General features: G+C 44.7%; 1 protein-coding gene across 2 annotated transcripts in view; it reads right to left on the bottom strand.

The window, feature by feature from the left end:
• The window catches only part of GLDN (gliomedin), a 64131-nt gene that overhangs the window by 25691 nt on the left and 12876 nt on the right, over positions 1-25564 (bottom strand). For both annotated transcript variants that reach the window (XM_024568236.4, XM_053929008.1), the window contains exon 2: positions 4951-5002. In XM_024568236.4, coding sequence (XP_024424004.2) covers positions 4951-5002 — 52 coding nt within the window. The remainder of the gene's footprint in view (positions 1-4950; positions 5003-25564) is intronic.

The raw sequence follows: 25564 nt of genomic DNA, 5'->3' as shown, positions 1-25564 counted from the left end.
CCCAGCAGGAGCGCAGGCAAGGCTGGGGCCGGGGGTGTGCCCTGCGTGCCTGAGTGGCAGGGCCGGGTGCCTGTGACTGTGAGGGTCTATACTCACTAGGGGAGTAACCCGTGCCTCGGAGAGTCCAATACTAAATAGCAGACAAAAAAGCCCTACCATAGCAGGTTGCAACGGAGACCGTGGAAGAAAGGAGGAAAGCCTTTTTCTTGCTTTCGGAACAAGGGCCCCTGCATTTTTGCTGTGCACTGGGCCCTGCGAGGGCCACAGCAGGCTCTGACCACCCCACCCCACCCCACCCCACCCCACCCTCCTGGGCAGAGTCCACTAGAATTGGCTGGATCCGCAATAGGAGCTGAGACCCTTAGATTTTTTTCTCCTTAAAATGTAAAATTGACCCATCACATGCCTAGCCCATAAACTACAGGAATGTGAATGGCTTTGCACAGGAAAAAGAGAAAAGACCAGTCTTCGGAGAGAAGAGAGTGAAGTGGAGAGAAGCAAGGAGAAGAGACTCAGACAGACTGAGAGAGGAGCCATGTGGGTCCCTGGGCGCGTCCCACCCTCCTGGGGCCTGGCTGCCGTCCCCTCCTCCCAAATCTCTCTGCAGGTCACCTTGTGAAGAAGGAAGCTCTGTGTCACCAGACTCAGTTTCACTGTCTTCTTCCTGGACCCACAGAGACTGTATTTCCCAGGCTTCCTTCAGGTGAGGTTGGGGCAATGTGAATGCTGGGCGTTTGGCCAGTGGGAGCCATGGGGAGATACTTCCAGGCCTGGCCTTTTAAGGCACCTTTGGTCTTTTCTTTCTGCCTTGGGGGAAGCCCTGGTGCCTGGTTCGAAATGATGTAGCCACAAAATGGCAGCAGCACAAAAAACCTTGCTGGACTTTGTGGGGTGAGAAATAAGCCTTTTTGGCTTAGGCCACTGAGATTTTATGGTTTGATTGTTATTAGAACATGGGCTAACCTACCTTGACAAATACACCCCTCTATCCTTATAATAATTTGTAACCTCACACCCGTTTTTCCCCCCTAAATAAGCTCTAGGGGGGTCCTGCTTCTAGAAAAGAGAAGAATCTTACAGGCACAACAGTTAGGGGGAATGAAAGGTAAAGACGTATAAGGCTCAATTCCTATCTTCAAGGGCAGGCACTGGTCAGTGGCTAAAGCTACCAGCCCCTGGAAAACCGGCCCACGTGGCTCCTCCCACCACAGCCATACCAAACCTCATGATTATGATTCAGAGGCGCTTATCTCTAATTGCCCTTTGTAGCCTCCTCTTTTACCTGGGACGGTGTCGGAGCAGGTGTTGCATGGCCCAGGGCACCTGCCTAGCACAGCAACGACCACAGAGGACAGTGCTACCTGCTTCCCCAAGGCTTGCTGATAAAGGCTTGCTGAAAAGAAGTCAGAAATTCCTCTAATAGCAACATTGTAGAAAGTGAGGTGTGGTTCTGCTGCTCCAGGAAGAGCTGGTGGAACGTGCAACTTCACAAACCTGATACTGCCAGGCCCGGAGCACATCCGAGAGCCGAAGTCCGCAGTCCTGATCCTCCCACATCTCACCCCAGCAAGGACTCCCGGGGGCTCAGGATTCCTGCCAGCCACACCTGCAGGGCCAGATGGGAGGCCTGGCCGAAGGAGGTGTGGTCGCCCCTTGCCTCTGGGAGCCTTACATGCGTGGTTCTCCTGAAGGGATGGCCTGAGAGGGCCCAAGCTCTCACACTAGGAGCTGAAACTAACAACCAGCTAGTTTGTTCAGGGAGGCCCGTTGAGTGAAACATAATCAGCTGCACTAGCCGAGAATGACCTGTCCATCAATGTACCAAAAGTTGCGCTGGCTACAGCTTTGAGGTCTCAGTCCCCACCCTCTGAGTGCTGGTACACCCTCTAGAGCCACCCCGCCACCAGCTGTTGGGCCAGTCCTAAGGCACCTACCTGACTTGGAAAGGTGTCTTTCCTCACATGCTCCCATTAACCAGCAGCTTTGTGTGACAGAGTTGTACATGTGAAATCTACATAGTTTTCCTCACCAATGTCACCCCAATAAATTCAATAAAAATTAAAAAAATAAACTGCAGCTTTGATCCAATCCCATTTATTTGGTGCATTTCAATGTTGATCTATGGGCACGACAACCTTAAAAAATCAGAGTGGAGATGGCAAATAGGTTTTATTTCAAGTGCCAGTTCCAGTCAATTAGTACAGCTTCCTGGAGAGCCAGAAAAGATGCCGTGAGCTGTGCTCAGCAGCGACTGTGCTCTGTCATTGATGTCTGCCCGGACACAGGATAAGGAGTAGTGACAAGTGGCTGGGTTGGAGTCACTTGGCTGCAAGGAGAATGAGCACCACCCTGACAAGCAGTTCAGCAGGGCCGTGGCTCAGAGGCTTCCAGCAAGTCCACATGGGGAGGCCACCGGAAGTGAAGGGCACCCCACAAACCTGCCTTCTTCGAGACACCTGCTCTGGGCGCTCTGAGGAAATCTGGGCTCAGGGGTCAGAAGCATCCGGAAGAGCCTATGTTGTTTGACAAACTCCGCACTAGCAAACTCCACTGAGTAACGTAGCCAGTGAATTGCCCTCATCTTCACCTGAGATGTCAAGGGCTGCACAAAACTTCATGGTATCTGTCCTTGTCCCTGTAGCAACCACCGCTGAGTCCAGGAAAAGGGACAGGAATTCGGTCCCATGGTCACAGCTGGACCAGTCTCATGTCACAAGCGCCTGGTTTTTCAAAAAATGAACCCAGTGTAAAGCCAGATCTTGTTCTCAGGCCCCAGCCCGGGGTCTGCCCTGCAGACGCTTCCTGCCCGTTCCTCGCTGGGGCCCTGGACCAAGGCTCTCTGCCCGCCCCCTGCCCTGAAGTTGCCAGTTCAGTCCTGTCACTTTCCCACCCCCACCAGGCAGCCTGGCACGCCCCAAGGCCCCATCTCACTTTGTAACTTGTACTTTTCACACTGAAGTTTTAATGGAAGGGCTTTCTGTGTGAAAGGAGGCCCAATTTCGAGCTGGTATGTAAGAAAGGAGAAGGTGCTGGCTTTTGAAAAGCATTTTGAGGTGCCGAAGAATAACCTCCAGCACGGATGCGTCCCCGCCCGCCGTCAGTCTCCCCTGAGTGGTCTCAATGGGCCCATCAGGCATTCACTGCACAGTATCACTCTCCTTCTGCCCCTGTGAGAATCAGAAAGGAAGAGGCTTTTCCTGTGCCTCTCAATAGGCTTTTGTGTCTGTAGTTGCACCTACTGAGCGATTCTCTAGCGCTCATTACCGCCACACGAGGGAACTCTAAAAAGGGACTTCAAGAGATGGAAGAAAGGTGCTTAAGCCACAAGAGTTTCAGAATAAAGGACCAACCTGTTCTGAAGATACTTCATTTTCTGTGAGGGCTGAAATGTGACGGAGTAATTCAATTAGCATTTCCCAGGATCCCAGCTTTTCTCTCCGAGGCCAAACTAAGCGAATGGGAGTCAGACTTGGACTCAGGGTTCCTCGGGGACGTGTCTTTCTCACCAGCTCCCCACCCGCACCCCCATTAACCACGTACATAAACCCCAGATTTAGTCCCTCGGCAAACTTGCACTGAGCGCCTATCGCACACAGGTAACGTGAGGCACTGGGGAGAATACTGCCGAAGGGGGGAAGCTTCTTACTGCTCATCAGACAGCAGGCAGGGTTTTCAGCCTCCAGCAGTGCAGCCCTGGGGGCCAGTAGAGTGTGAATTGGACCTCCCCAGAGCCTGGGGCCAGAGGCTGAGACGGCCCAACAAAGCTTCAGAGGTAACATAGTCTTTGGTTACACTGTTAAGTCCATGAGAGTATGTATTCCATAATAGACTTTTTTTTTAGTCCTCACCTGAGGAGATTTCTACTGACTTTTCAGAGAGAGAGAAAAGGGGAGAGAGGGAGAGAGAGAGAGAAAAAAAAAACAGAGAGAGAGAGGAAGAAACATTAATGTGAGAGAGAAACATCTGTCGGTTGCCTCCTGTATGCACCCCAACTGGGGATCCAACCTGCAACACAGGTATGAATCCCGACCCGGACAGTGTTCCATCCGACTGGGCCACAGGTCAGGGCCCCGTCGTAGACTTTTAATGTAAAAACAGTGTTTTTATTTTTCCTCAGAGTGCTATACTCTCTTCGGAGAGGGAGTAAAGGCAACGTCTGGAAGCAGCTGCAATGTCTGGAATGAAGGCCCATGGTGGGGTGGGGGGTACACATGCATTCCTTGCTCCCAGCTTCTGAAGTCAGGAGGCAGGCGCCCCTCCCCTCAGGTGAGATTCAGGACTCTGTCAGACCCAGGTGTAGACAAGCATACTAAAACCACTCCCCTCTCCCCTGCCATTCAGGAGCATTCCCCACCCATTAGCCATTCCCTGAGCGGAAGGACGCTGGCCCTACCTGGAGGCTGATTCCCTCTCTACTGTCTATTTATCCTTGGATCACTGAGTAGAGGGGGTCCGCGTGTGACCAACTGCCAGTCCCCCCTAGCACACAGTAGGCACCACACAGACCATGCTTCATAAACGGTGTTTTCCTGACTGATTAGCAATTTGCTTCTAGAGCTTCCCATTCATGCTCTGCGCATCGCATACGTATGATGTAGGGGAATAGTTACTTCTGGTAAGAGGACGCTATACTTAGCAAGGTCCTTTTCCTTTCTCTCTTTTCCTTTTGAAACACTGAATTGGAGAAACCTCTACGGTACCAGTTCAAGGTGCCACACGTTTCTAATTGCCCATTATTTTCCGCAGTTATATTTCTATGGCAATACTGAAAATAGTATTTTTCATAATTATGTTACAATTGATTTTCATCCCGTGAAAAACATTTGGTAAAAGCAAAACAACACATATTTTTATAACCTAAAGTGTCACTGGGCCTTGTTCAGCCCCGGCCCTTTGGCGAGGACACCCGTGCGCCTTGTGAGCAGCGCGGTCAGCGGCCAGCCAGCCTACCTGTGAGGCAGATCCCCTTGGTGCTGTTGCACAGGTCCACCATCACTCGGATCTGCAGGGAGAGAGGCGGGGATCAGAAGCAGCACAGCGGGGCGAGGGCCCTGCGCTTGCCCTTTATTCGGGCAAGAAGAAAGCCATTATAACAGTTCACAAGGTAACTTGGGGAGAATATGCAGTAGTCGAAGGAAAAGTTAACCAAAGACAGAAAAGAAACCTTTAAAAGATTTGAAGATGTGTGATGTCAGAAGCTCATCTATCAACAATGTCAGCAGAATCTCCTTCATTTCTATCACATTCTGAGAAGACAGAGGATGGTGAAGGAACTGCCAGATTCAATTTTCAAGGCTGTACTGAGCTGGCTCCCCTGCATCCAAAGGTCTCACCTGTGAGCCTAACTAAAGAGGTTCAATAGGTTTAGTGGTTGGGAGCAAGCACTTACTAGCTGGGTGGGTAGGGGCAAGGTATTTAACCTCTTGACACTTTGGTTTTCTCTGAAAATGTGAATAATATGAGCACCTGTCTTGAGCTCTGTCCCTGGCCCCCCCCAAGGAAGTCACCCTCATGCCATGGGGATGCTGCCTACCCACTGCTGATGGCCACCTGTGGCGGGGGGGCTCATGGCAGCGTGGTATTAGCCTGATATCTGGTTCGCCCACACCCACTGTGCAGCCCCTGTCCCCACCCATCCTCCATGCTGCTCCCAGTGAGCTTCACGAAAACCAAATCTGATGGGGCCAGTCCCGATTCAAATGCGTCTGTATTTCCTTGCTGCTCTAAAGACAGAGCAATATTCCTCTTCCTCTGGACTCACCTCACCCTGCTTCCCCCTCCCTTTTTGTCTGTTCTCTAGTTACCCTCGGCCTCAGTTTGCTCATCTGTAAAATGGAGAGTAGTTGTGCTTGTTTCTGAGGATTGTTGTGAAGAGTAAATGAATCTGTTGTAAGTGAAGGTCCTAGAGCAGGAAGCACACACAAAGCGGTTTCCAGTTCATGGAGGCAGCAGAGTACGTGCACAGAAGCGTGGATGCTAAAGCCAAACTGCCTGTGTTCAAATCACGACCACCATTCAGAGCAGCGTGACCTTGGACAACGTACTGACCCTCTCTGCGCAACGGCGCCCTGGCCGTAAGTCAGGCTCGCAGGCCTACCGTGCAGCAGGCTGTGCCTGCTGACTGAGCACGGACTTCCCGACTCGGACCAGGGCCCAGCGCCTGGTTTGCACACTCTATTTATGCTGCTGCTTTGACGGTTCCTTGAATGTACTAAGAAGGACTTAGTTAATTTATCAATTTACCATCCATGAATTTTAAATCTCTAGATACAGCAAATTTTAGACCCTCAAAATGTGGCATTTCAAAATCGTGGGGAGAAAACATATTAGTTAAGAAATGGAGTGGCATCCTGGGAGAACATAAAAAGCTGAGTCCCTACTTCTCTCCTTACACTAAATAAGTTAATTAAATGATATTGATCAAAAACTTAAAACTAAAGAAGAAACTAGTAAAAATACCAGAGGAAGACTTGGGAAAAATATTTATAATGGCATTAGACTAGGAAAGACTTTTCTGGGAACGAAACAACCCCCATACTATATATAGAGAAAGGGAGAAGTGATACACTTGACTACCTAATAATTAAAAGTTTCTGCAAGAGGAAAATTCTACTAGCAATAACAAAGGAGAAACACACACCTAGAAAAATAATTGCAAAGGGTTTGTATATAAAGAGCGGTTAGGAGGCAATATGTAAAGGAACAAGAAACCAAAAGAAAAATGGGCAGTGGACCCAAACGATAAGTTCAAAGAAAGAGAAGAGTGCCTCGTCTTCACTTAAAGAAATAAGCCCAAATGATGACATACTATTTTCACCTCTTAGGTTCGAAGTGAAAAGACTAACAGACCACACATCACAGGCATGTCAGGGAAGCAGCACTCTTGTGTCCTACCAAAGGAAGTGTAAAGGGACACTCTCTTGGGAGGGATTTAGGCAACAGCTACTGAAATCTAAATGGATCTACCTTTTGATCCATCCATTGGGCTCTGGGATTTACTCCACAGGTGCACTCGTATATGTATACACACACACACACAGACACACACGTGAGAAGGTATAAGCACAAAGATGGTTGCTGCAGGAATGTGGGTGAGAGAAGAAAGTGAAAAACCCTAAATATTAATCAGGGAGGTCTGGTTAAACAAGGTGTAGCACAGCCCCACAAAAAAACGTCGTGAAGAAAAACAGAATTTAAATCCACAAGGCTGATCATGAAAGCTCTCTAAGTGAAAAAATGCCAAGTACGGAGCAGCATATGTGACATGCTTGCATTTACACGAAAAAGTGGTGCACACACAGACGCTTCCACGTGCTTCTTTCTCTCCTGCCGCTTTCATGATTCTCTCCTTCTTTGGCTTTCCAGACTATTTCTGGAGAGAAATATAAAAAGCCTCAAGTGAGGAGGAATGGAGGGCCAGGTGGGAGGGGGCTGTACCAAGAATGATATGCCCTTTTGTTTTATCCAAAATTTTCACTCTTTCAATCACACTCTTTTTTAAAAGAACATGTTTTGAGTTGATGGGAGAAATTGTTTTGTCTCCTGCCTCAGTTTATTCTGTCTGCTAGGGGCCCCCGAGGAAAACTCGGCTGCATTCACTTTTTGTCAAGTCTGTCAGGTGTTCACTGCCGGCGTTAGCAATTGATTGTGAAATATATCATACACATCACAAATACATAAAATGTGTATGAACAGTTTAGAGATGAATAAGAAAAACAAACACGTATATGCCACACCCACCTTAAGGACTGGAAACATGCCTGGGAACAGCAGGTGCCCCTCCCCCAAACACACCCCTCCCTCCCGACCCCAACAACCCTCTGAGCTGAAGGATGTTGGGCCCCATTACTCTCTTTTTTATACAGATAAGAACGTAGAGGCTTAGAGATGTGGCATCACTTATACAGGGTCACACCGCCCGGCTCATCGAAGAGCTGGGCTCCAGTCCAGGTTTCCTGGTTCCAGGCCAGCTTCCCTATTTATTATGGCTCCGATGATTGTCTGAATGGAACCAGACAGAACAAATTCCAATTCATTGTTTTTAGTCATTTTCACAAATGAATGTAATCAGCTGCACCATGGACAAAATTTATTGTCTAAAAGATGTATAATTGCCCATTGAAAGGCCCATTAAAGATTTTACAATGCTTCATTTGCTGCTTTGGGGAATCACAGCAGGAGGAGGAGCTTGAAACAACAGAAACAGCAATAGGAAAAATCAGTCTCTTTTATACTCATAGTGGTCTGAGGTAGGCCCAGGATCCATTAAAAAAAAAAAAAGATGAAGAAGATTTCATGTCCTGACCTTTTGGCTTCATTTCTGTGCTAAATGTCAATTAGATGTTTACCAAGAAATCGTGTTATTCTTCACTCGGGAGTATCACTCGGGAATATTCTTTTAACAAGAGTGGGCCCAGCAAGACTGTATTACGGTGAAACAGGGTATGAAGAGGTGCGGCCACAAGGAAGTCAGAAACATTTGCTTTCCTGATAATAATGATTAAGAATTTGGATGAAAATAATAAAATCCAAAATTGAAAGTCATGAAATCTAGTTGTCAAATTAGGGAGTCACATTTGGTTCAGAGGGCTTCCTAAGTCTTTTTTTCTTTATATTTATTTCTTTTTATTGTTGTTCAAGTACAGTTGTCTTCATTTCCTCCCCTAACCACTACCCTCCCCCACCCATCCCCACCTCCCACCCTCAATCCCACCCCACTTTGGCTTTGTCCATATATCCTTTATACATGTTTCTGATGACCTTTCCCCTTTATCCCTTGCTATCCCCTCCCCCCTCTCCTATGGTTACTGTCAGTTTATTCTTTCTTTTTAAAGTTTTTCTTTGGTTTTCTTTTTTTAAAAAAAGTTATTTAGTTATTTTTAGACAGAGGGTAAGGGAGAGAGAAAGAGAGGGAGAGAAACATCAATGTGTGGTTGCCTCTCACGTGGTCCTCACTGGGGACCTGGCCCACAACCCAGGCATGTGCACTGACTAGGATTTGAACTAGTGACCCTTTGGTTCACAGGCAGGCGCTCAATCCACTAAGCCACATCAGCCTGGGATGTCAGTTTATTTCAATGTCTCTGGCTATTTTTTTGCTTGTTTGTTTGTTTTGTTGGTTAGGTTCCACTTATAGGTGAGATCATATGGTATTTGTCTTTCACTGCCTGGCTTATTTCACTTAGCATAATGCTCTCCAGTTCCATCCATGCTGTCCCAAAGGGTAGGATTTCCTTCTTTCTTTTTGCTGCGTAGTATTCCATTGTGTAAATGTACCACAGTTTTTTGATCCATTCATTTACTGATGGGCACTTAGGTTGCTTCCAACACTTGACTGTTGTAAATTGTGCTGCTATGAACATTGGGGTGCACAGGTTCTTTTGAATTGGTGTTTCACGATTCTTAGGGTATAATCCCAGCAGTGGAACTGCCAGGTCAAAAGGCAGTTCCATTTTTACTTTTCTGAGGAAATTCCCTACTGTTTTCCACAGTGACTGCACCAGTTTGCATTCCCACTGACAGTGAACTAGGGTTCCCTTTTCTCCACAACTCCGCCAGCTCTTGTTTGTTGATTTGGTTATGATGGCCATTTTCACTGGTGTACAGTGGTATCTCATGGTGGTTTTAATTTGCACCTCTCTGATGGCTAGTGATGCTGAGCACCCTTTCATATGTCTCTGGGCCCTTTGTATGTTCTCCTTAGAGAAGTGTTTGTTCTAGTCCTTTGCCCATTTTTAAATTGGATTGTGTGTCCTCCTGGAGTGGAGTCATGTGAGTTCTTTATACATTTTGAAGATCAGACCCCTGTCCAAGGTATCACTGGAAAATACATTTTCCCATACAGTTAGTTCCCTTTTCATTTTGTTGATGTTTTCTTTATCTATGCAGAAGCTTTTAAATTTGATTACCCATTTGTTTATCTTTTCTTTATGTCCCTTGCTCTAGGGGACATATTGGTGAAAATATTGCTGTGTGGAATATCTGAGATTTTTGTGCCTATATTGTCCTCTAGGACTTTTATGGTGTCATGACTTATATTTAAGACTTTTATCCATCTTGAGTTTATTTTTGTGAATAGTGTAAGTTGGTGGTCGAGTTTCATTCTTTTGCATGTAGTTGTCCAGATCTCCCAACACCATTTGTTGAAGAAACTATTTTTATTCCATTTTATGCTTCTGTCTCCTTTGTCAAATATTAATTGACTGTAGAGACTTGGGTTTATTTCTGGGCTCTCTGTTCTGTTCCATTGGTCTATGTGCCTGTTTTTATGCCAGTACCAGGCTGTTTTGATTACAGTGGCCTTGTAATACCGTTTGATATCAGGTATCGTGATCCCTCCGGCTTTGTTCTTCTTTCTCAAAATTGCTGCAGCTATTCAGGGTCGTTTATGTTTCCATATAAATTTCTGAAATGTTTGTTCTATATCTGTGAAATATGTCATAGGTACTTTAATAGGGATTTCATTGAATCTATAAATCGCTTTGGGTAGTATGGCCATTTTGATGATGTTAATTCTTCCAATCCATGAGCATGGTACATGCTTCCATTTGTTTGTGTCTTCCTTAACTTCTTTCTTCGGTGTTGTGTAGTTTTCTGAGTACAGGTCTTTTACCTCCTTGGTTAGGTTTATTCCTAGGTACTTTATTTTTCTTGTTGCTATATCAAATAGGATTTTTTCCTGATTTCTGTTTCTGATGTTTCATTGTTGGTGTACAAGAATGCCTTTGATTTCTGAGTATTGACTTTGTATCCTGCTGTTTTGCCAAATTCATTTATTAGGTCGAGTAGTTTTTTGGTGGAGTCTATAGGATTTTCCATGTACACTATCATGTCATCTGCAAACAATGACAGTTTTGCATCCTCCTTTCCAACTTGCATGCCTTTTATGTATTTTTCTTGTCTGATCGTTGTGGCTAGGACTTCCAATACTATGTTGAATAGAAGTGGTGAAAGCAGACACCCTTGTCTTGTTCCTGATCTTAGTGGAAAAGATTTTAGTTTCTGCCCATTGAGTATGATGTTGACTGTAGGTTTCTCATATATGGCCTTTATTATGTTGAGGTTTGCTCGCTCTATTCCCACTTTGCTGAGTATTTTTATCATAAATGGGTGCTGTACCTTATCAAATGCTTTTTCCGCATCTATTGATATGATCATGTGATTTGTGTCTTTCCTTTTGTTCATGTGACGTATTATGTTTACTGTTCTGCGAATATTGTACCATCCTTGCATCCCTGGGAGGAATCCCACTTGATCATGGTGTGTGATCTTTATAATGTATTGCTGGATGAGGTTTGCCAATATTTTGTTGAGGATTTTAGTGTCTATGTTCATTAGCGATATTGGCCTGTAGTTTTCTTTCTTTGTTGTGTCTTTATCTGGTTTTGGGATTAAGATGATTCTGACTTCATAAAAAGGGTTTGGGAGTCTTTCCTCTTCTTGGATTTTTTGGAATAGTCTAAGAAGGATAGAGGTTAGCTCTTCCTTATATGTTTTGTAAAATTCTCCTGTGAAACCATCTAGTCCAGGGCTTTGTATGCCAGGTGTTTTTTTGTTACTGCTTTGATTTTACCAGCTGTTATCAGTCTGTTCAGGCTTTCTGCTTCTTCTTCATTCAGTTTTGGAGGATTATATTTTTCTAAAAATTTGTCCATTTCACCCAGGTTTTCAAATTTCTTTTTATAATGTTCATACTAATTTCCTACAATTCTTTGTATTTCTGTGGTATCAGTTATAATCTCCTTTGTTTCATTTCTGATTTTGTTTACTTTGGTCCTCTTTCTTTTTTTCTTGATGAGTTTGCTTAAAGGCTTGTTGATTTTGTTTATCTTTTCAAAGAATCAGCTCCTGGATTTATTGATCCTTTGGATTGTTCTTTTAGTCTCTATGTCATTTAATTCTGCTCTGATCTTGGATATTTCCTTCCTTCTACCCGATCTGGGCTTTGTTTGTTGTTGTTCCTCCAGTTCTTGTAGATGTAGGATTAGGTTGTTCATTTGAAATGTTTCTATCTTTTTTAAGTAGGCCTGTATTGCTATGAACTTCCCTCTCAGGACTCCCTTCACTGTGTCCCACAAGTTTTGGACTGTTGTGTGCTCATTTTCATTTGTTTCCAGAAACTATTTGATTTCTTCCTTGATCTCATTATTAACCCATTCATTATTTAATACCATGTTATTCAATCTCTACGAATTTGAGTGTTTTTGAGTTTTTTCCTTGAGGTGGGTTTCTAGTTTCAGGACCTTGTGGTCTGAGAAAATGCTTGATATGATATCAATTTTCTTGAATTTGTTGAGGCTTGTTTTGTGTCCTATTATGTGGTCTATGTTTGAAAATATTCCATGTGCACTTGAAAAGAATGTGTATTTTGCTTCTTTGGGATGAAAGGTTCTTTTTATATCAATTAAGTCTATTTTGATCTAGGGCATTATTCAATGCCACAATATCCTTGTTGATATTTTGTTTGGAAGATTCATCCATTTTTGACATTGGGGCATTAAAATCCCCTAGTATAAATGTGTTGCTGTCTATATCTTTCTTGAAGTCCTCTAAGATTTTCCTCCTATATTTGGGTGCTCCTATGTTGTGTGCATGTATGTTTATACTGTTTATGTCTTCTTGATGGATTCTTCCCTTGAGTATTATGAAGTGTCTTTTCGTGTCTCTTTTTATGGCCTTTGTTTTTAAGTCTATTTGGTCTGATATAAGTATTGCTACCCCAGCTTGTTATCCCTTGTCCATTGGCTTGGAATATTTTTTACCAACCCTTCATTTTCAGTCTGTCTAGGTCTTTTGTTCTGATGTGGGCCTCTTGTAGGCAGCATGTGTGGGTCATGCCTTCATATCCATTCAGCTACCCTATGTCTTTTGATTGGAGCATTTAATCCATTTACATTTAAGGCTGTTAATGATAGGTACTTATTCATTTTACCTCCTTTGTACCTGAGTTCTTCTCTCTTTTACTCTTTTTCTTCCTCTTCTTAAAGCAGTCCTTTTAGCATCTCTTATAGTGCTGGTTTGGTGGAGGTGTATTCTTTGAGCCTTCTTTTGTCTGGGAAACTCTTTATTTCACCTTCCTTTTTAATTGAGAGCCTTGCTGGGTAGAATAGTCTTGGTTGCAGGCATTTGCTTTTAATTACTTGGAATATTTCTTGCCATTCCCTTCTGGCTTGGAGTGTTTCCATTGAGAAGTCAGCTGCTAGCCTTATTTGGGCTCCCTTGTATGTTACTTCCTGTTTCTCCCTTGCTGCCTTTAAGATTATCTCTTTGTCTTTGAATTTTGCCATTTTAATTATGATGTGTCTTGGAGTGGGCCTCTTTGGGTTCCTCTTCATTGTGATCCTCTGTGCTTCCTGCTTTTGTGTGATTTTTTTCTCTCATCAAATTAGGGAACTTTTCTATCATTACTTTTTCAAACAGGTTTTCTATCCCTTGCTCTTCTTCTCCTTCTGGTATCCCTATAATACAGATATTGTTATTTTCATGTTATCCTGCTGTTCCCTTACACCTCTTCATTCTTTCTGAGTGTTTTTTTTTCCTTTTCTTTCTCTTTCTGGGAATTTTTCTCTCTGATTCAATCCTCTGCTTCATCTAGCCTACTTTTGATTCCTTCTACTGTGTTTTTAATTCAGAAATTGTAATCTTCATTTCCTCTCAGCTCATACTGATAGTTTCTATATCCTTTTTCATGCTGATATAATTTGCAGTAAGTTCCTTATAGCTTCCTTGTAGTTTTTGGTAATTCTCACTGAGCTCATTTAGCTTCCTTATAACCATGTTTTGAACTCAATATCTGATAGTTTACTTGCCTCTATTTCATTTAGCATTCTTTCTGAGGATTCCCCCTTTCCTCTCAATTGGGGGTTGTTTCTTTGTCTTCCCATTATTTGCAAGACTCCTCTTGTTTGCTTCTGTTTCTTAAATTGATCTGTTTTGATTCCCTGTCTTTGTGGTGTGAACTTCTATGGTAGGAGACCTGTGAGATTCAGTGGTTCAGTCTCCTTGATCTCTTGAACTTGATGCTCTTGGGATGCCCTTTATGCCTTTTATGTTGGCTATCTGGATGTAATTGGGTTTTGATTGTTGTTGGGTTGCTTTTTGGTGGGTCCTTCCCTCCAGCTAGTTGACTGAGGGTCACTCCACTCACCACGTCTTGTGTGTTGTTGTGCAGGTGCTGCCAGAACAAAGCCCAGGGAACTAACCTACATCTGCAAAAATATCTCCCCCGCCCCACACTCTCAGTATCAACAGCAAATGAACATTATTAATAAGGGTATAAAAAAATTAAGACTATTATAAGAAAGGAGAGAATATAGTATAAAATCTAGTGACAATATGTATAAACTTTCTGGACAAGAAATGAGTGTTAAAAAGCTATGCAGGAAAGAAAATATCACAAATCATGGAGAAGACCAAAGTAGATTTGGTCTCAGTAGCCTCTAGTATTTACCACTGTTTTTTTTTTGTGGATCTGCCTCTGGTGATATCAGATGTTGACCCTGTCTGACCTTAGGCAGCCAGTGCGAGATGCCCAGGGATCTACTATCTATGGCTGACTCCTTCAGTTAATCTAGTTGCTCTGCACTCAGCAGTTAGGCTTAAGCATGGTAGGGCAGGGCAGAATCCCTCCTGTGGTTGGGGTCATTGTTTTCCCTCAGGCTGCTGCTGCTTGATTGCTCGGAGGGGCATGGTCTGCCTGAGCAGGATGGGTGCTGTCACGTGGGGGATGACTGAGCACCAGGATCCCAGAGGCTGCTCCCCAAAGCCTCTGTCCCAGTCTCTCCTCAGATGTTTCCAGCCCACTCTGCCCCACCTTTGCTGGAGCTGAGGGTAAGTGGCTGTAAATGAAAATTTGTGCATTGGCCCTTTAAATGGCTCTTTGCATCTCCAGTCGACCATCTCTGGTAGAGAGCAACCCTGCTGCTTTTCACTGCTGATTTTTATCTGTGTACTTTTTGGGTTCTAGTGCTCTAGGCTGGGGATCCCAGCTTAGGGTTTAGACCCCACACTTCTCAGGGGGATCCAACTGGTTGCTTAATTATCCCTCTGGCACTGCTTGCTGCCTGCGGGCGCTCAGCCAGCCTTCTCGAGTCTCCACCACACTCCATACCAGTCAGGTTGTGCTGAAGCTGATTCTTCTGTCTGTCCAAAGTTATAAGTCTTCTTTCTCACTATTGTTCAGTTGTTTGTTCCAGGTGATTTCTCCACAGTTTAGTTGTAATTCCAGATTGGCCCTGAGAGGAGGTTAGTGTGGCTTCCATTTACTCTACTATCTTATGCCACTCTGACTTCTTAAATCTTAATTCAGGATTAGAGAATGGTGGATGCTGGAAGAGGCTTTAGAGCTCATTTTTCTGGGGACTGTTGGCATGATCCATTTGTCATGGGGCCCTGCCTGGAGGCCAGCCCACCCACTCTGCTCCAGTTACATTGGCCATTGTCATGGGAGGATCTTTGCTGTACCTAGTATGCTGTGCCCACATCTTTGATTTTTAAAAACATTTTATTTATTGATTTGAGAGAGAGAAGCATCAATTTGTTGTTCTACTTATTGATGCATTCATTGGTTGTTTCTTGTGCCCTGACCGGAGATCCAACCTACAACCTTGGTGTATTGGGGACGACACTCTAACCAATTGAGCTACCTGGACAGGGCCTGTGCCCACATATTCACTGAGGCCTAAGCTCAGATGGAAGCTCCTTAGGAGGTTTTCTCTGAATTCCCAACTGAAAGTAGTCCCAGCAGCTACTCCCCACCACCTCGCCTGGCTTTTGTCTCTGTGACACTTGTCATTATCTAATATTGCCTTGCTTGTGTGTACATTTATTTATGGCTTGCCCCTGCTCCCCAAAGAATGGGAGCATTGTGAGAGCAGAGCCTGCTGTCTCTTTTGTCTGTATCCCTGTGCAGAGAACAATGCCCGATTCTAGGCCTAGAACTTCACGGGGGAGATAGGGTTCAAGTCAGAAAGCACATCAATTGTCTCCCAAGCAGAGTTTGCCTTGAGAGAAGGTGACAGCCAATTGTTAACTTGGCTTCGTGATGTAAGAATCCAACAAGTCGGGAAGAGGGTGGGTGAGGCACAGGAAAGATCCCTGGCACTGGTGGGAAGGCCTTCTCACCCAGCTACACTAGCTTGGAGGACACATTCTGTGAGGACAACAATGGTCACCCTGAGTGTCGCATAAAGCACAGTACCCCTGAGAGCTCAGGCTTAGTGCACCCGTGGTCAACATGTCACTGAGGAGCTGGAATCCCCTCCCCAGAAGTAACCCTGTGGCGTGTCAGGGTCATCTCCCCAATGAAAAGATCGATGCAGCTGTGGACAAGGACACACCACACTGCATGGGGCCTTGTTGTCGGCGTTGACAACAAATGGTGGTGATGGGAAAAAAGACAGCCCAATCGAGACCTGCCGGTGGCCTGAGCAGGCTGTCCCGATTCCTCTGTGAACACGGAACTAGTCTCACTGAATCAGTAGAACCCATGGGACTCACTCCTGGGGCAAGAAAGGGGCCCCAGGAGAAAAATGCACTTCCTGCCAGCCTAGCATCAGGCGACAGGAGCAGACTTTAAATCCAACTAAAAAGACACAGGGCATAATTTCGCCCTATCTATTACAAAGAAAATGCTATGACTTAGGAATCTCCCTTGGAGGAGGAGTATATAAAGATGTCTGGACAAGAATGCTCTTGGGAACATTCTGATGGTAAAAGCATGTAAACAACGTGCATGTTCATCAACAGGCACTTTGTGGGGTCAGTGCTGACATGGCTCTCCCACCACCCGTGACGAGGGCTGGCCAGGGGGCCCCTGGCCAGAAGGAATGTGTATTGTTTTGGGAATGGATTGTAACTCTCTCCTTATCTCCTTCTGGGATCGGCTTCTTGTCCTGTGACTACTTCTTGACCTTTTCCTTCTGCACATACACACTGTGGTAATGTGGCTCCAGGCCACACGTAGCTTTGTGTAAACTGGACCCTTTATCTGGGACTCCTTCTAACAGCCTCAGACGGTGCAGTCCCCTGTACAGTGAGTAATCAACAGCAGGTCCACATCTGCTAGTCCACCGGGTGCTTTTTTTGGAATATCACAAACACTTAAGCAGCTCCGTGGTTTGCGGCTCCCGCACTCCATACTTGTTAAACAGAAGAAAGAGAAATGATGCAGGTCTGTATATACTAATCTGGTAAGACGGCCTTCGCATACTCTCAGCTGATAAATATAAAACAAATAAAAAATAGAGCATCTCTGAGTGAGCTGGCAGGGGTTTGGCCTTAGTTACTTACCTATGAAATGAGAAGGTTAGACTAGGCAGATGATTTCAAACTGCTCCCACTGGGCATGGAGGGGAGGAGATGGGGAGGAACACCCAGAGACCTAGAGTCTGGGGAACAGGGATGAGAAAGCTGAGGTCCAGAGAAAGCAAGTGGAGTAGCTGGCCTGGGCTCATTCCCAGCATTCCAGAGCTAAGTATTACTCTCCCCACCTCTACTTTTCCATACTGCCTAGCCTTTGCAAAAGGAGTCATCTGGATTCAATTTGAAACGCGAATTTTTGCTTTAGTTTAGTTTGAATATGAACAGAGTATTAGATTTTTACTAGTTGCAAATGCATCAGTTTTGAGAAATCTTTTCTGTGCCAAAAGTGAAAGGTTTAATTGTAAGTATTGAGTTCTCATCAGAATGAATAGAGCTAAATGCGGCGAGCTGCCGCTGTTCATCAAACACAAAACCTCCTGGTAGCTGGCTGGCTGCCCTCTTGAACTCCCTTCCTCTCACATTCTATCCTCAATACCAGTTCTTGAAAAAGTAAGAGAGTGGACCTGCCCGATGTCGCCAGCTTGCTCTGATTTGCACAGTGCTAAGGCAATGTGTCCTGACATCGCTCCTCCAAAGTCCCCCAAGTTCAGGCTCCCTCTGCTAGCTGGAACACTGTTTAAATTCTAAGTCATCTTTTAGATCTGACCTACGTATTTGGTAACTTAAATTCCATTTTTTTTTAGACAGTTACATACGCTTAATCACTCTCCTTGATTATGTAAATTGCTATTATTACGTACATGCAAATTATTCTTTAGAAACAGCTCCAGGTTGCTGATAATCAGCCTGTCGTTGACCTAGATGCCTTGTACTGCCGAGATGTGGCTATGAATGTGGTGGCCCAGCTGTCTGTACCTGACAGTTAGACTACAGGTGTTGGAGGCGTCCCTCAGTGGGTCTGAAGCTGGGGTCACCTCATCCCTGGGAAAGGCAGGAATTCACTCTGGGGCCAAGCAAGACATGGTGCCAACAATCCAAAAACCCCAACAGGAAGAGGGGTTTGCCGTGAAATTCTGGGGCTTCATCCCCATCTTGCAGCCCCACGGGAAGATCATCCAAAGGTCCAGTCATTTGTCAGCTCCAGTGAGCAAGCCCTGGCCATCCCACATCATCGGTCGGCCTGGGGCCCAACGCTCGTGTTGGTCCATCCTGCTTGGGAGCCTCAGAGCCCAGCTGAGTCCTGCCTGGCCTTCCCCAAAGACCTTGATCCCCACCGACTGCCTCCTCGTGAGCCCAGTGGCATCGCTATGTGGCTGGTGGTTGGCACACACTTTTTGGTATTACTCTGGCTTCTAACCAGATAGGCTTTTATTGGAAGAGGCTGTTTCATCCTTTCTCTGTTTGCCCCTTTCACTTACTCATTCCCTTTCCCCTCATTAGAATGACATCAAGCATGTAGTAGATACTCAATATAAACTTCATTGCTAATTTCTCACTCTGCCGGGTGGGAAATGTGCGCCTCCATCAGTGACGTTTCTTTCTGACTGGCAGTAACACTGATTACGGGACCTGCCTATCCACCATATGGCCAGTTACTTGTTTCTCTTTGTGCCTGTTTGCTTAGGATAATTTTCCTTTGGCAGACACTCCACTTAATCTGTAGAAATTAGGAGTTTGGAGATACTAGGGTTCTCCTGTTAGGGCCCCTGAGCCCCGGCTTTCCTCCTCCTGCCTCACATCCACATTACCACAAAACCGGAAACCAGGGGTGTGCCCCTGACCTGTGGGGCAAGCACACTGACCTTCCGGGCTCTCTTAAGGAAGGCGCCTGCGTGAGTTCTGCACCCAGGATTGGTCAGGGCGGGGTCAGCCAGGCAGAGACAGGGAAAGGAGACTCAAATCTCACTGAAGATGCAGTGCCGCGGGGGAAACATGGCACTCACCAGCTCCTCTTGCTTTGTTAAATGGGTCAGGATGGTGCTGGGGGCCAACTTGACCTCCAAAGGAGCAGGGTCAGACTATTTAGCCTAAGGCAATTTGGTCTGCTGAGTAGGGTCCATGTGACTGAACTGGATTGCCAGAGCCCGGGTGTGGCCTTCCAGAGCTCTGCTTCTCACCCTGCCCCAGTCATTGCCTGGGGTCACCGAGACAGTGCTGAACAAGTAGTTAAGGAGCATTGGTTTGGAGGCTACCCACCAGCCCTGGCCTCTTGCAAACAAAGGTTGGGAAGTCACAGAAGCTGAGGCAGCCAGGCTGGGCTCGGGACTCCTCAACAAGCCCAGATGCAGGGGTCAGTTCTAGCAAACACCCTCACCCAATGTCTCCAGCAAAATGACTTACTACTGGGATCAGGGCCTTGGGGAACAGCCCACTCTGACATTTATGAACACTGGGGACATCCGGAAATGCAGGACAGAGGTCCCTGAAGGACCATGTCCTCCCACAGGTATGCTTCGGGCTTTCTTCAGGCTCTGCCCCAGTCATACAGGGGTGGCAGGTGACTGGTGTTGCAAGTTGACCACACAGGACCCTGCACGAGTTCCTCAGCCCCTTGACAACACCCATGGCAATCCTCACCGCAGGGAATAACTGTGAGGAGTAAATGAAGGAGTTCTTATATGTGCCCTGACTGGGGATCGAACCCGCAACCTTGACATACGGAGATGACACTCTGACCACCTGAGCTGCCTGGCCAGGGCTAAATGAAAACAACTTTGTATGTTAATACTGGTGTTATACAAACACGTTTCATGATTTCAATGTAAATCAGCTGGTTCTGCTTTTTGAAAAATCAATGCATACTATTTGATAAAGGTATCTAACTCAGGCCTAATTACTAGCTCTGTTTATTAACTGAATTGAAAATTAACACAGAGTAGGATTTATGGAAATAACCAAATACAGATTGATAAGTGCCCTAACCCAATAAGTATAAGCTAGCCTTGGTCACTATAACCCCCTCCCTAAACCTTTCCCTTCTCCCACTGGGAGCTCCTCAAGTGCCAGCCAGCCCAGGTTCTCAGCTTTGTCCTATCTGCAGCTCAAGAGGCCATTCTACCCTTTGCCCTCTCTCCTGATCCCTGCTTAGTTGAGAGTCACTGGCAGCAAGGACTCCTGTGGCACCCACTGGCTAACCCAGCTCAGGAACCAAAAGCACTGGGCCACTGTTGAGGAGGCTCAGGACACAGCCTCCCACCATCTCTCGTGTGGGGGTCTTTCTTCCTCCAGCACAGACGCAAACATGGAGACAGCGTGGTGTGTTATCTACTCATATTGCATCTAATCTTGAGACGGTCCTCCCCCGGTCACAAAAAACAAAATGTCACAGCTAAATATCAAGTTACTAATCTCAAATCCTTGTCTGTGCTTTATTTTTAAGAAGTTGTTTTGTCTCAAATTGCCTATTTTCGAGTCTAGCAATTTTATAACTTATTCTGGCCAATGGTTTCTTAAAAGGGAACGACTCTTTTTATCTCTGTATATTTTAAACACATACTAATACAACGGAATAGCTTTCAAGTGGAATTACGTGTAACTATGAGAAAATACTCTATAGGTGACTATTGAACGTTGAGATCTTGAGGTAGGAAACAACACTCTAAGCAAGAAAGCAAAAGAAGAACCTAAAGGAAAGCTTTATAGATTTAGTGACATAAAAATAAAAACTTTCACATATAAACACGAAAAGACTTAAAAACAAAAGTAAAAGACAGGTAACACCCAACACCAAGGCAGACGCTCCCCGTTTGCTCTGAGTTCCAATTCCTTCACTCACTGGCTCTGTGACCTCGAGCAGGATGCTAACCTCTCTAAGCCTCAGTGATCTATCTGTTAAAAGGGAATAATACTGTGATAATGATAATAATGGTGTCTGCCTCACAGGTAGGGACAGTTTTGACATACATACCCAAAGCTCTTAACATAGCTTCTGGCGAGTTGTAAGCTCTCAGTAAATGTTACAAACATTAAAGGAAAAATACGGCTACATGTGCAATATACAAAAAACTAATAATTTTCCTGTAAAGGGGTATTTGTAAATTAGTAAGAAATATATTTTTATAAATTAAAAAATAAGCTAAAACACAAGTGAACAAATCTCACACAATGAAAAATTCAAAAAACCTGTAAACATGAAAAAAGTATTCACCCCACCTTAATCAGACACCTGCAGCTCCCTCCCCCCGTGTTCCAGATCCAGCCTGTCCTGTTCAGCCCTCTTAAACCTCACACAGCCAAGCCTCTAATCCAGGGGTGTCCAGTATTTGGTGTCTCCGGACCACACTGGAAGAGTTCTCTTGGGCCACACATTAAATACACAAACACTAATGAAAAATGATGAACAAAACAAAAGGTTTTAAGTAAATTTTTGATTTTGTGTTGGGCCGCATTAACAACCATCCTGGGTGCATCCCCTCTCCCACCCAATCTGGCTTAACTCCAGGCCCAAGACTCTCCACTGTAGTGTGTATTAGAAACACCTAGGGAGCAATTTGCATACCGGTTCCCAGGCTCATCCTCCATCAATTCTGCCTCGGATCCCGTGTGGAGCCCGGGCATCAGCATTTTAAAGATTCTCCCAGGTATTTTTTGTTGCAGATGGCCCCTACCCACACTTTGAGAAGTTCTACCTGTCCTCTCAAAACAAGGGCGGTTCCAGCATCTTCCAGGTTCTACACCTTCTCTCTGCCTCTCTCTTCCCCCCCTCCGCCTCTCCCCTTCCCAGAAAACTCCTTACAAGCTCAGACCTTGAGAACAGAGCCCTGACTGATAAGGTGGGGATCTTTTTGTTCTTCTTCTGCTGAGTCTTTATAAGTTTAAAATAACAAAGTAAAAAGGATCACAGGGTAACTTCTCCATTAGTTACCATGCTACACCAACTTACTACTTTGCAAAATAAGTTTCAAATTACAAGTTTTATACTTTTCTAACTTACTATAATGGACACACAATCAGAAAAGAGTTATTCTCTCACACCATGTATCATCCTAGTTGTAGCTTAGGTGTCACTTCCCAGAAAGGCTTCCCTCCTGTCCCAGGTCAGAGGTATTCTGACATGACCCCACAGCATCCCGCGCGCCTCCCATCGGGGCACTTATGCCACTGCCTGATGACTTGTTTGCTCCCACTAACCTAAGCATTTGTGAGCAAGGGAGGTTTATAAACTGCGTATTTTTTATAACTGCCTCACAGCACTTAAACGGGAATGACTCTTTTCATCTCTGTATATTTTAAACACATACTAATGCAATGGAATAGCTTTAAAATGAAATTATGTGTAACTATGAGAAAATATGTGCTTTCTCATAGTTACACATATAGCCCATGTACACATAGAGTCACATAGCCCGGAGCCGTCCACATAAAGCTGTGAATGCATAAATTATTCATCCCTCAGCAGGAAAGAGAAACAGCCACCTCCCCTTCCTGGTTATTCTGGATTCAAACCAGATTTATCTTCTGTTCTTTTTGTATTTCCTTTGATTTCTTACTTGAGTACTAAACAGACAGTAGGGCCTTTGTGGTACAAGGTTGGAATGTATCATTTCTAGGTGGTCAGCCATGTGGAACTTACCCAAGGCTGTGTGTTTCTTCCTCTTGGCAATTAAAGGTGCCCAAGTGAGCAACAGTACCCAACGAAGTATAATTCACAATGCCTAGCATCCGACAGAAAATTGCCAGGCTTGCCAAGAACCAGGAAAACACAGCTCATAATGAGGGGGGAAGAATCAATTAATTGAAACCCACCCAGAAATGACCTATATAAAGAATAGTAGACAAAGACAATAGAACAGTTATTTAAACTGTATTCCAAATGTTCAAGAAGCTAGAGGCAAGATTGGACATGATAAATAGAAACATAAAAAAATATTAAAAACACTGAATTTAAATTTCTGGAGATGAAAATTATAATATCTGAGGTGAAAAGTACACTGAATGGGACGAAGAACAGAGTGAATATTGCAGAAAAGTAGTGAATTTCAATACATAGCAATAGAAAGTAGTCAAAATGAAACCATGGAGAAAAAAATTGAAAAAGTGAACAGATTATCTGTGAGCAGTGGGACAACTTCAAGTAACCCAATACATGTGTCATTAAAGTCTCTGTTTGGCAGAGAGGGCAGAAAAATATTTGAGGAAATAATGGCAGAAAACTTTCCAAAAAGTTTTAAGTATATTTTATTGATTATGCTATTACACTTGTCCCATTTTTTCCCCCTTTGTTCCCCTCTGACCAGTACCCACTTCCCTCCATCAATACCCCCTTAGTTCATGTCCATGGGCCATGCATAGAAGTTCTTTGGCTTCTCCATTTCCCATACTATTTTTAACCGCCCCCTGTCTATTTTGTGCCTACCAATTATGCTTCTTAATCCCTGCAACTTTTCCCCCATTTTCTCCCTTCCCCCTCCCAGCTGATAACCCTCCAAATGATCTCCATATCTATGATTCTGTTTCTGTTCTAGTTGTTTGATTAGTTTGTTTTTTTTCTTTTTCTATTTTAGATTCAGTTGTTGATAGTTGTGAGTTTGTTGCCATTTTAATGTTCATAGCTTTGATAATCTTTTTCTTAAATAAGTCCCTTTAGCATTTCATATAATAATGGCTTGGTGATGATGAACTCCTTTAGCTTTACCTTGTCTGGGAAGCACTTTATCTGCCCTTCCATCCTAAATGATAGCTTTGCTGGACAGAGTAATCTAGGTTTAGGTCCTTGCTTTTCATCACTTTGAATACTTCTTGCCAGTCCACTCATGCTTCTTGTTTCTTCTTTCTGTTCTGAATGAACGTTTATTTCTTCCTTATGTTCCAAATCATTCATTTGAATACTGGCTTCCTTCCCTTCACTGTTGGTTCTCTATGGATTTTTATTTATTTCACTTAGTGTAGCCTTCATTTCTTCCTTTATATTGTTGCCGTACTCAATGAGTTCTTTGAGCATCCTGATCACCAGTGTTTTGAACTCTGCATCTGATAGGTTGTATATCTCTGTTTCATCTAGTTCTTTTTCTGGGGCTTTGTTCTTTTTTTTCATTTGGGGCATATTTCTTTGTCTCCTCAATTTGTCAGCCTCCCTGTGTTTATTTCTGTGTATTAGATAGAGCTGCTTTGACTCCCTATAAAAGGCACCTGTAAATTGTGTGGTGCAGAGCCTTAGGTATTAGCTAGCACAGAGCAACCCACTTCACTGCTTTGTGGCTCTGTGTGGGGGGACAGCTCAGGGAGGGGACAATGCTGCTGCCTGGCTTCTGGAAGTTTGCCCAGCACTTACCCTTTTTCCAGTCACTTCTCCCACTTCCTGTATGCAACTGGAATCCTTCCAGCTGTTGCCCTGGTGGTGAATCCCAGAGTGGGTGGGATTGCATACATTTAAGTCCATGTGGGCCCCTTAAACAGACTCTTCTGAGAAACTGGCAGTTTCTTCCCCTACCACAACCCCCACTGGTTTTTACAGCCAGAAGTTATGGGGCTTTATCTCCTGGTGTTGGAACCCTGGGCTGTATGATCTGGCCTGGGGCTGGGATCACTGGCTCCCAAGGTGTCCCTCCCGGATCACACATGAATGTGGGATGACCCATTCTCCTGCTGCCACTTCTCCATGCCACACCACCATCCTTGCCCCTCTGCCCCAACTCTGTATCTCTGCCCCTCCTACCCGTCTGGATGAATGTGGCCTCTTTAAATGCTTGGTTGTCAGACTTCCATACAGTTTGATTTTCTGGCAGTTCTGGGTGTTATTTGTTTAGCTGTTAGTTGTAATTCTTCTTGTGGTTGCTGAAGGAGGCAAAGTGTGTCTACCTCCACCTCCACCTTGACCAGAAGTCACCAAACTTTCCGACATTTAATGAAATTCACAAACCTGTATCTCCAAAAAGCTCAACAAAACTCAAGCATAAGAAATATGAAGAAAATGACGCTAAGGCAATATCATGATAAAACTGCTTAAAACATGCAACAAAGGGAAAGTCTTAGGGGCATTTCTGAAAAGAAAACATTTTCAATTCTATACTCAAGAATGAAAGCAGACCTTTCACACACTTTTATGTCTACCTGTATCATGCTCTAACTAAAATAAACCATCTGCCCTTCAAGCGTGTTCTTCCCTCCTCTCAGTCCTTGCTTCTGAAATCCTGCCCATCCTTCCAGGCGTGGCTCAAATGCCGCCTCCTTCTCCAAACCTTTCCTGATCGCCCACTGGATTTTATTCTCACTTCTCTGAGGATCCTATAATCCTTGTCTTTGTGTTGTAAGTGTTTGAGGATTTGCCTTCTCCCTCCCACTAGCCTATGCATTCCTCGGGGGC

The sequence above is a fragment of the Desmodus rotundus genome, chromosome 7 (genome assembly GCF_022682495.2).
Source record: "Desmodus rotundus isolate HL8 chromosome 7, HLdesRot8A.1, whole genome shotgun sequence".
In the NCBI taxonomy this organism is placed as follows: Eukaryota; Metazoa; Chordata; class Mammalia; order Chiroptera; family Phyllostomidae; genus Desmodus; species Desmodus rotundus.
Note: the sequence above shows the minus strand (reverse complement) of the source record. Positions and strands in the feature narration are given on the sequence as shown.